The sequence below is a fragment of the Danio aesculapii genome, chromosome 5, assembly GCF_903798145.1.
Source record: "Danio aesculapii chromosome 5, fDanAes4.1, whole genome shotgun sequence".
Taxonomy (NCBI): domain Eukaryota; kingdom Metazoa; phylum Chordata; class Actinopteri; order Cypriniformes; family Danionidae; genus Danio; species Danio aesculapii.
In genome coordinates, this window is record NC_079439.1 from 48,596,682 (window position 1) to 48,609,181 (window position 12,500).

Below are 12,500 nucleotides of genomic sequence, written 5' to 3' on the forward strand. Positions count from 1 at the left end.
TGATTACTGGTATTTTACTGGATTTTATAAAAATATATATATATTATATAAGAGAATTATTCAATAAAAGAAAGTTGGCCGTAGAAAAGAATAGTTCATCGATAAAGTCCAGAAATCAGTTTAAACTTTCACGAAGGTTTAAAATAAAATCAGTTGCTGTGTTTGACTTGATTTTGCAATCATACTGAAAAATGTTAAATAAATACATTCATCAGCTAATGCTTCGATCAGCCTCCGAATCTAAAGAGTTATTATTATCAGTATCAGTCAAAAAATCCTTATCGTTGCATCCTTAGATAAAAAAAAAAAAAAAAAAAAAAAAACATTGCAGGTTTAGGGCATCAAAATCTTTAGCAATCTTTACCAGTTAAGTATTAATTTAATTAAGCAAATGTCTTCAGCATATTTTTCCATTTAACATTAGCGCATGAATCCTATGTAATCTACTATATATATTACCTTTTAGATGTCACAAAAAGTATTTTGGAAGCACTTTTTTAGTCACAAAAAAATAGCTTTCAAGCTAATGTGGTGTCATAGGACATTTTCAGTAGCACACAGGTAAAGCATGTTAAATATTGGGATCAACTGTACAGATGCTGAGCTTCACCCACATTGTGTGATGATCAGTTCCAGAAGTGCCAATGCAAATGTCATATTATGTCGTACTATGTAACTGTCATATACAAGGGTCTGGAGAGCAATAGATGACCATCGTTTGACCATCGAGTATTGTAACAAAGTAGCCTTCAGTCAGGGAAAGAATATGACAGTGCGTTCCATCTAGCTTTCCATAAACCCATGGCACAAGATGATCACAGAAGTACAGTAGACCAACGGCGAGCTTTGCCAAAAGGTGTGTTCCTTCTAACTAAATCAGACAATCATTTGCTGCATTATGCTGTCGACTCTAAATATGTTGTACAATTATTTGTGAAACTGAAATCACAATAGGTGAAGATTTACAAACAAATTTTGAGAAGAGCACATGATATGACTGATCGCGGCTGGACTCTCATCTGTAATCCAATCAGATTGATTCAAGCCTATAATGAATAGACTGATTTCACCCTACCACCCTATCTTCATTTTGGAAGAATCCACCCTTCCACCCGTTTACCAGGGGGAGCTCTCAAGACCTACCTGATCTTGGACCATCTTATTTGCTTATTGACCAAGTGGAAGCCCTGGGCACAATTATCTCCAAGCTTAGAGTTTTCTACCGGAACAACATGGCAAACCTGTTAATAGTATCAAGCAGTATCTAAGTGTGAACTCTTGAACATGGCAAATTTTAGTAAACTGAATACTCTCTACATTTTTTTTCCATTTGGTAAAAGCGTGCCGATGGCTGTTTGGAGTAATTTGTGATATAAACAAAATGATGTATGGAAATGGCTCAAGGGCAAAATTATGTTACGATCCATCAAAAATCTGACGATTCCCTTTTGTCACTTGTGATGTCATCACAAATACCAGCTTATCGATAAAGACTAGCTCCTTGGAAAACTTGTAGACGGAAAATGTTACAAATGTTTTTTTCTAGCACATTCATTTGTCGATAACAAGCAGAGGAAAAATGATGCACAGGTAATAATAACAAAGAAGATTTAGGAGCTTGTGCTGTGGTGTAAGAGTGTTTAGTAGTCATCATACACTGAAAAAAAATTAAAGATGATTCCTTTACGAATTTGTTCGTTGTTTTGTTTTGTTGAACATATTTTGGTGTTTGTGGAATTACTAATGTGAAGTTGATGCATGGTTTTGCAATCTGGCTAAACAAATTTGATAATAAAATGTTAAAAATCAGATCAAATCTCTACTGTCCTATACCCCCCCCCCCCAAAAAAAAAAAAAAAACTATAAAAAAAATAATAATAATAAAAATCAGATAAAACTGTCTACATGGGATGGATCAGTCTAATGAATTTTTCACATTGCAATGTGTCTCTATGAACTATATCTAAATTTAGTTTCCCACAAGTCATCTGGCCCCCCTGGAAAACAGTTTTCACTCATTTCATCCCAATCCCCCAGCTGAATGTTTAGTTTGTCAAGTAATAAAGCTGTAACACACCCTGGCAGAATCAACATCTTACAGCGGCTGAGTGTTCAGAGGAACGAGTGTTTTCAAAACGCATATTTATCTGACTGTGCTTCTCAAACAGTCATTGAACACATCCGGCATGAAGGAGCAGATCTGCAGCATAATGTATTTGCTTACGCCTGTGTGTCCTGCCATATGAAAAGGCATGAGTAGGAGTTCTACAGTGAGGTCATTGTGTTTGGAGGCAAAGGGTGGGCTGACGGTGCAGCCCTCTGTAATAAAGTTGAGTGGTTTAGGATTAGCCCGCTGTGCGGCGAGCATGCTTGCGCACAAAGAGGAAAGCTAACATTGCACATGGCAACCCTTGCTGACCACCCACACGCACACTGTACAATACCAGCATTTAAAGCCCAGAACAGCATTTCCAGCTAAACAATACAACCATCACAGAGGATTAACCAGTGAAAGCTGGTGTTTTACATGCTAACTGCGCAAGCATGAGTTGGAAGGTGCTGATATTTATCTTTTAAACAGGGATCATTTTGAGGCCAAACATAAAGGTAAAGCTTGTAAATGCCAAACAGACAAGACGAGGCTGTAATACAAGGCTGACAATCTGTTTGTTTAGAAGTGGAGGAGCAAGTTGCACTAGATTTAATCCGATAATCGACAAGCCCACACAAAACTGCTGATGGCTATTTGAAAGAAATGACTAACAAACTACCACAGAAGGGGAACAAATACTTGAAAGGTGTGTGACTATTTGGAAGTCTGTGCAATACTTTCCAAGGGAAAGCACCTAATCTTCCCTTTCCTTTCAGTTTCTCTGACATTATCATCAGCTCATTATTTTTAATGTCCTGATTTCCTGTAAAGTGTTCATCACCATGTCAGATTCCTCTGAAATGGTTGGATAGCTTGAGGCTAATTATTCCCCGACTTGAAAAATTTTGACAAAAATTATTCACACCTGAGCTGTTTGTTCGACCTCTGTAGATGTCATCATAGGCCTTCCATTGCTGAGTGACTTGATACGCGTGGATGAAGATCACCAGTACCCCTACCAAACAAATGAGAGGAACCAGGGCTGCTGTACAGAGAGCCGCATATACATTTGGGATGAAGCACCTGCAAATAAGAAACACACAAACAAACATAAATATAAAAATAAATATATACACACTCACCAGCCACTTTATTACGTACACCCGTCCAACCGCTTGTTAACGCAAATTTCTAATCAGCCAATCACATGGCAGCAACTCAATGCATTTAGGCATGTAAACATGGTCAAGTTGATCAGCTGCAGTTCAAACCGAGCATCAGAATGGGGAGGAAAGGGGATTTAAGTGACTTTGAACATGCCAGACAGGCTGGTCTGAGTATTTCAGAAACTGCTGAACTACTGGAACTTTCACGCACCACCATCTCTAGGGTTTACAGAGAATTATCTGAAAAAGAGAAAATATCCAGTGAGCTGCAGTTCTGTGGGCGCAAATGCCTTGTTGATGCTAGAGGTCAGAGGAGAATGGCCAGACTGGTTCCAGCTGATAGAAAGACAACAGTAACTCAAATAATCACTCGTTACAACTGTGGTGTGCAGAACAGCATCTCTACAACACGTCCAACCTTGAAGCAGATGGGCTACAGCAGCAGAAGACCACACCAGGTGCCACTCCTTTCAGATAAGGACAGAAAACTGAGGCTACAATTCACACAGGCTCACCAAAATTGCACAATAGAAAATTGGAAAAACGTTGCCTGGTCTGATGAGTCTCAATTTCTGTTGCGACATTTGGATGGTAGGGTCAGAATTTAGCATCAACAACATGAAAGCATGGATACATCCTGCCTTGTATCAACGGTTCAGGCTGGTGGTGGCGTAATGGTGTGGGGGATCTTTTCTTGGCACACTTTGGGCCTATTAGTACCAATTGAACATTGTGTCAATGCCACAGCCTACCTGAGTATTGTTGCTGACCATGTCTATCCCTTTATGACCACAGTGCACCCATCTTCTGATGGCTAAATCCAGCAGGACAACACGCCATGTCATTAAGTGCGAATCATCTAAGACAGTTTTTTTGACAATGAGTTCACTGCACTCAAATGGCCTCCATAGTCACCAGATTTCAATCCAATAGAGCACCTTTGGGATGTGGTGGAATGGGAGATTTGCATCATGAATCTGCAGCCGACAAATCTGCAGCAACTGCGTGATGCTATCATGTCAATATGGACCAAAATCTCTGAGGAATATTTCCAGTGCTTTGTTGAATCTATGAATCGAAGAATTCATGGTTCTCATGGCAAAAGGGGACGAGCCCTGTAATCGTAAAGTGTATCTAATAAAGAGACTAGTGAGTGTATATATACTGTATATTGATGTTTATAGGGGTTTATATGTGAAAGTAAGTCCTTAATATGCTTCCTTCTGAAGTATTTTGACATTTACATTTCTCCTGAAAGTCTTTCTTTTTGTTTTTGTCTTACTTGTTTCTATCTATCTGAGGAATTTCTTCCAGTCAATGTTCAATGTTTTTTTGTCCTGCATGCAGTTATGAAGTCTGAGGGCTGGTATTTGTAATGGGAAAGCTTTGGGAAACTCAATCCAGCGTAATCTTGTTATGACGTGATCTGTATCAAAATAAGCAGCAGTTGCATTCTGTTCACAGGCCAGGCATCGCTCTGGTCAGACAAACAGAATGGACAAACACAGCACGTACTCATTTTATAGAGCAGAAATGGCACAATGTAGACATAATAGAATTCAAAGCATGCAAAATGTCTGTAGGAAAATAAACAGGCCATTTTTCACTAGACTTCATTTGATTAAAGTTTTGAAACCCTTGCCTGGTTTAGAATACACACTGTATACCTTCACATCTGTATTACATGTTTTATAAGCAACCAATATTACATTTTCAATTACAGTTGATGTCAAAATTATTCACCCTCCTGTGTTTTTTTTTTCTTTTCTTTTTTAGATATTTCCCAAATGATGTTTAACAGAGCAAGGAATTTTCACAGTATTTCCTATAATATTTTTCTTCTGGAGACAGTCTTATTTGTTTTATTTTGGCTAGAATAAAAGCAGTTTTTAGTTTTTTACAAACCATTTTAAGGTCATTATTACTAGCCTCCTTAAGCAATTTGTTTTGATTGTCAACAAAACAAACCATCGTTATACTATGACTTACCTAATTACCCTGACTTGCCTAATTAACCTAGTTATTATGTACTGTCATCATGGCAATCAGTTATTAGAAATGAGTTATTAAAACTCATATATGTTCTCCCCACGTTTGCGGTGGTTTCCTCCGGGTGCTCCGGTTTCCCCCACAAGTCCAAAGACATGCGGTACAGGTGAATTTGGTAAGCTAAATAGTCCATAGTGTATGTGTGCGAGTGAGAATGTATGGGTGTTTCCCAGTGATAAGTTGCAAAACATATGCTGGATAAGTTGGCAGCTCACTCTGCTGTGGCGACCCCAGAATATTAAAGGGACTAAGCTGAAAAGAAAATGAATGAATGAATAATAATAATAATAATAATAATAATAATAATAATAATAATAATAATAATAATATAAATTAAAATACGAAAACTGGGGCAACGCAGTGGCGCAGTAGGTAGTGCTGTCGCCTCACAGCAAAAAGGTCGCTTGTTTAAGCCTCGGCTGGGTCAGTTGGTGTTTCTGTATGGAGCTTGCACTTTCACCCTGCGTTTACGTGGGTTTCCGCCGGGTGCTCCGGTTTCCCCCACAGTCCAAAGACATGTGGTACAGGTGAATTGGGTAGGCTAAATTGTCCGTAGTGTATGAGTGTGAGTGAGTTAGTGTGTATGGATGTTTCCCAGAGATGGGTTGTGGCTGGACGGGCATCCGCTGCGTAAAACATGTGCTGGACAAGTTGGCGGTTCATTCCGCTGTGGCGACCCCGGATTAATAAAGGGACTTAGCCGAAAAGAAAATGAATGAATGAATGAAAATACGAAAACTATCAAAGAGTAAACCTTACAAAAATAAAAACAACATAAAAATGCATCCAAAGTAATGCTAATGCTGGAAACATTAATGTGACCAATTTACTTTTCTACATAAGGTGAGGTTTAAAATGTGTTTAAATCTGACATTTAACTAATATGCTTTTAATTCTACAACCATGCAGTTCCTCTGAGCCAGTGAAGCTGTATGGTACGGGAAAAGGCGAGAACTGCTGTGGCCTGTGAGGTGAGATGACATCATTTGTTTGTTCATGGAAAGGGAGATGTTTGGCTTTCATGAGTCAACTGGGAGTTGACTTGTGAAGAGCTGCTTTGAAACAGGGCGGAGAGGAGTGTCTTTAGTCTTCTGTTATCACTACAGGCTTGGCTGGAGCGAAACTGAACGTATGCGCAGTCACAGCTTGCGACCTCATAAACACTGAAGGGCTAAAAATAGCAGCTTTTGCCAAATTACCCTTAAAAGACCCCGACCACACACAATCAATGTAAACAGTGTGTGTGTGTGTGGCTGAGAAAACTGCTTAAGTCATTAAAACAAGAAATTAGAAACTATGAGACTGAAAAAATAATAATAAAGGGATCATTTACCTTACACTTGTGGGTACATAATAAAGAAAATCAAAAATAAATAAATCAAATCTTGTCAGGAAGAAAACTTCTACACGGTACTTGAGTATAGTACACTGACAAATTTAAAGTTACCTGAATATAATACTTCCTCTTTTCTGAGATATTTAGGGATGTTCTAATGTGGAATGAAGTGAAAGTATGTACATTTCACTGACAGAGGAACATTGTCAACAATAACAAAGACTTGGCAAGTTGACAATTTAAATGAGAGTGAAATCATTAGCTCATACATGTCAACCCTCCCGTTTTTGCCATGATTCTCCCGTATTTTACCAGTCTATCCTGCTATCATGCCGTTTAAGTAGTCCTGCATTTCTCCCGTATTTTCATTTTTCTATGACAATCGAAAAGAGCATCAAGGAGCCGATCTCAAATGTGATATAATTGTAAGAGCTGTTCAAGAATTATGCTTTCACTTTATTTTAGCACGTTGAAATTAATATTAAAACAGCAGCGTTCACTTTATTTCCATTAAAGCTATGCGTCTTTATGCGCTGTGTAAAACATACGCTGAATAAGTTGGCGGTTCATTCCGCTGTGGTGACCCCAGAATAATAAAGGGACTAAGCTGAAAATAAAATTAACGAATGAAGGAATTTGTCTTAAATTCAGAAAATAATAAAAAATAATTCAGTTCCGGTAGTAATCAAATGCTTTCATCATAGATCTGTGGATTCTTAAAGAGACACCTCTGTCATCAAACAAAACGGAAGATAAACGGAAGTTTCTCTAAATAACTATAGTAACTTTAAACAGTATTTATATACAGTGAATAAAAAGTGAATGAGATTTTATAACTTGATTTAATTTCTGTAGGGGCTGTTGATTTTAATAGGCTAAACCTTTTATTTTATTTTCAATAATTTCTAATATATACTATGTAGCCTATTATATCATTTGAAGCTACTTTCCTTCCACTCCACCATATAAATTTGAAGTCAGAATTATTAGCCCCCTGGAATTATTATTAACGGGGGGTTATTATTTCTAATAACTGATTTATTTTATCTTTTCCATGATGACTAAATAATATATGACTAGATATTTTAAAGACACTTCTATACAGCTTAAAGTGACATTTAAAGGCTTAACTAGGTTAATTAGGTTAACTAGGCAGGTTAGGGTAATTAGGTAAGTTACTGTATAATGATGGTTTATTCTGTAGACTATTGAAAACAAATATAGCTTAAAGGGGCTAATAATTTTGACCTTAAAATGTTTTAAAAAATAAAAATTAAAACTGCTTTTATTCTAGCTGAAATAAAATAAGACTTTCTCCAGAAAAAAAAAAAAAAATTATCAGCCATACTGTGAAGGCAACACAGTGGCGCAGTAGGTAGTGCTGTCGCCTAACAGCAAGAAGGTTGCTGGTTGGAGGCTCGGCTGGGTCAGTTGGCTTTTCTGTGTGGAGTTTGCTTGTTATCCCTGTGTTAGCGTGGGTTTCCTCAGGGTGCTCCGGTTTCCAGTCCAAAGACATGCAGTACAGGTGAATTGGGTAGGCTAAAGTTATCCATAGTGTATGTATGTGTGTGAATGAGTGTGTATGTGTTTCCCAGTGATGGGCTTGGAAGGGCATTCGCTGCGTAAAGCATATGCTGGATAAGTTGGCGGTTCATTACGCTGTTGCGACCCCAGATTATTAAAGGGACTAAGCCTGAAAGAAAATGAATGAATGAATGATACTGTGAAAATTTCCTTGCTCTGTTAAACAACATTTGGGAAAAAATTGAAAAAGAAAATTTAAATTTTTTTAAATCTATTTAATTAAACTGGTCATTTTGAGAGTTGTGGGTAGGTTATTTTTTTTTATTTTTTAGAGGAGGGGTGGGGGAGGTGGGATATCCTGTATTTTTACATCCCAATGTTGACAGGTATGCATTAGCTGCATTTTCACTGTCACACCTAAAACAGGCATGCCAATGGATTTCTCGTCCATTTGCGTTTCTACAGTAAATTCTGAGGCCAGATTTGGTCCTGTCAGGGCTTGCTTGGGGTCAATGTCTGGCCTTTTCAGCCCACCAAATACCTAGGGCCAAAGTGGGCTAGCTTGGGCTTTGGAGTATGGTGAAAGCAAAGACAAAGTTTGGCTGAGTCAAGTAAAAATGTTTGCGGCAAGATGCCCATTTAGTTTTGCAACCACACAAATGTTACATATGGTGCTAGTCACTTAAAAATTCCAGGATTCTCATGAGCATTTGGACAGATAAATGTTTAATAGTGTCTGCCCAAACAAGGATGTTATAAAATACATTGATTCCGAGCTTTGTAAGCTTCAGATTCAATGCACAAAAAAAAGTTTTAAAAGTTGCACAGCATGAAGATACTCAACAGTCAGAGCTGTCCTCACAAAATAAATAATTAAATATATAATATAAAATATATAATATATACATTTCCGCATTATGGAGAGGGACCACTGTTTATATCTATCCATAATGCGGTTCAGCGTTCACAGTCTTGCGGATTTTTTTGTGAAATTTGACATCCTTTTTTTTTAAACATCACATTGTGTTCTGCGTCCTGATTGGCACATTGTGTTCTGCGTCCTGATTGGCTGTAGACCATTGTCAACCAATCTCCTTCAAGCAGCATCTACTGTACAAAGTTGTACAAGTCCTGTACAAAAAAGTTGGACTTCTGGTCTAGTTTTGCAGCCTTAAAACATCTTTAAAAATTGTAACAAATAAAGTGGACTACGTGGATTTCACCTATAGTTTTTAGAACGTAACTCCAGCAATTAACGAGGGACCACTGTGTATATATATATATATATATATATATATATATATATATATATATATATATATATATATATATATATATATATATATATATATATATATATATATATATATATATATATATATATATATATATATATATATATGTGTACCGCATGTCTTTGGACTGTGTGGGAAACCGGAGCACCTGGAGAAAACCCACACAAACACGAGGAGAACATGCAAACTCCACACAGAAATGCCAACTTACCCAGCCAAGGCTCAAACCAGCGACCTTCTTGCTGTGAGGCGATCGTGCTCCCCACTGTGCCACCAATATAACAATGGCGCCATGCCATTATTATTATTATTTTATATTATTTTCTTAATAGCATCTATTGCCTGCAGCCGGTCCAAACAAAAGCTCTGGCTGGCACTGACGCATCTAGGAAAAAGAAGCTATTGTAGTCCTCACCTTCACCTTGCCATTTAAGCCTGATTTGTACTTCTGTGTTGAGTGATCCCTGTTCCCAGCAGTGCATACCTGCACGTAACCTGTTCAGTCTGCGCTGTTCTGCAATAACACTTCTGAAACTCTAGTAAGCAGTAGGGTCTCTGGCTTCCACTGAGTTAAGTTTCTTTGCCGATTTTTGAGCTTATGTCGAAAATGCTGTAGAAGTAGTTCAAAATTACATTTATTCAAGAAAGAAAGATGCAGGAACCAGTAAATGTTCAACAACCTAAAAATAATAATAACTAGAAAAGTAAAGTTCCTAGACAAATGTTATGGTGTCTTGAGTAAGTCTAGTCTGAAAAATTAAAGTAGTTTTAAAGTTTAAATAATTGAAGCAGCTTTTAAGAAGTTTGAAACAGTTAGCAGAGATAGAAAACTACATATATGTTAGCATGTTTTTAGTATGGATTGGTTGTTACTAGATCGGGTATGGATGCAGCCGGAAGTTAACAAAAATTATTTATATTATTTATTAAATTTCCCAGTTATTGTATTTTATTAACGTCTACCCCACGCCAACCCTAAACCAAACCGTCACAGTAATGTAAAATCAGTAGTTGTACCAATTATTACTTATGCTATCTAATATATTACCCAATAAATTGTATTTTTTAACATCTACCCCAACCCTAAACCCAACCATCACAGTACTGTAAAATGTTAATTATTGTTATACAGTGTCATAAAAAATGCTATTAAAATTTATGTGCATATTGCACTTCCGGCCAGCCACGTATCCCATCTAGACTTTACCGAATGGATTGGCATGTTTCTTGCTAGGTGGTTGATAGGGGGTTTAGAGAGGTTGCTAAGTGATTGCCAGAGTGTTCTGAATGGTTGCTAAGGCATTGCTAGGGTGTTTAGAGCTGTTGCTAAGGTTTTGCTAGCCAGTTGCTAGGGTGTTTTGAGTGGTTGCTATTCAGTTGCTAAGGCGTTGCAAGGGTGCTGTGACTAGTTGTTATGGCATTGCTAGGCGGTTGCTAAGGTGTTCTCAGTGGTTGTTAGACAGTTGCTAAGGTGTTGCTAGGCGGTTGCTAAAGTGTTCTGTGTGGTTGCTAGGCGGTTGCAAGGGTTTTGCTAGGTGGTCGCTAGGGTGTTCTAAGTGGTTGCTAAGATGTTATAGGTCATTGCTAAGGTGTTGCTAAGTGCTTGCTAGGGTGTTCTGAGTGGTTGCTAGGCAGTTGCTAAGGCATTGATAGGCGGATGCAAGGTTGTTTTAGGTGGTTGCTAAGGTGTTGCCAGGAGGTTGCTAAGACGTTGCTAGGTGATTGCTAAGGTGTTCTAAGTTGTTGCTAGGCAGTTGCTAACATAAATTAGCATGGTTCTAGTATGAATTAGCATGTTGTTAGCATGTTGCTAGTATGATTAGTATGTTTCTAGTTTGGATTACTATATTGTTAGCATGAATTGGTGTGTTGTTAGTATGTCCATTGCGAAATCAATGGCAGTTTTTTACAACACAAGTCTATGGGACAGTTGGTAGGATGCCGCAAGTGATTGCTAGAGTGTTCTAGGTGGTTACTAAGGTGTTGCTAGGTGGTTGCTAAAGTGTTCTGTGTCATTGTTATGCAGTTGCTAACATAAATTACCATGGTTATAGGATGAATTAGCATGTTTCTAGCATAAATTAGCATGTTGTTATAATGAATTTAGTATAAACTAGCATGCATTCTTAAAATAGTCTAACAAGAAGAAGAAGAAGAAGAAGACAGAAGCATAATACGTTTATGTAGTATAACAGTATATTGGCTTTCTCAAGCCACCCTAATAAAATAAAAAACACAAGTATCCATTTGTTAAACACTCACGCCACCGACCTCACTCTGCTCTCACACCTCTTAGCCCCGCCCACACTCATCACCACTACCAAACTAACCAGACAGATGTTGAGCTCTGCATCATCGCACACTGTACAGTACATTTTTAAGAAGTGTCTGTGCCAGGCAATGGCGATGGGTGTGTGCCTGTGTGGACCTACAGTTCCACGTGCACACAACACACTCTCTGTTCTGTAGCAAGCAATAATGCATAACTATAATCTGGCCAATGGCTCCTAATAGAGAAATAAATTATTAAAATTATTAAATGTAAAAAAACAAAGAGTTCCCCTTAGTGGAGAAATATAGTGTTAGGTCAGTGTACAAACAATGGAGGTTTTTAGCGGGTTAACAAAAAGACAGCTGTACAAACATGAGGTGTGTGTGTGCGTGTTTAAGAATGTGACAGTGCATATTGACAAACTCACAGGTCTCCTTGCACCAGGCCATACACACTATGAATGCTCCATCCAAATCCCCCCAGCAGGACCACAACCAGAACAATGATGACCAGAGCAGGAAGACCCCAGCTGAGCAGGAAATAGAGCAGATACCGTCTCTCCGTGTGCTCATCATTCATCACCAATATCTGCCAGAAGTTTATGGCCTGCAAGAGAGAACAGCAATGATTCTGAATAAATAATCAAAAAAAATAGATGATGATTAATTAATGTTTTCATATAGCAAAAAAACACAAAGTCAACAAAACAAAAACATCTGATGGCAGTGACCTTCATTTCTTTAACACAGCAACATCAACGCTATCT

General features: G+C 37.9%; 1 protein-coding gene across 1 annotated transcript in view; it reads right to left on the minus strand.

The window, feature by feature from the left end:
• Positions 1-12,500, minus strand: part of adgrv1 (adhesion G protein-coupled receptor V1) — a 289,090-nt gene that overhangs the window by 38,653 nt on the left and 237,937 nt on the right. The window contains 2 exon segments of the mRNA XM_056458383.1: positions 3,018-3,175; positions 12,162-12,340. Of these exon segments, the coding sequence (XP_056314358.1) occupies positions 3,018-3,175; positions 12,162-12,340 (337 nt within the window).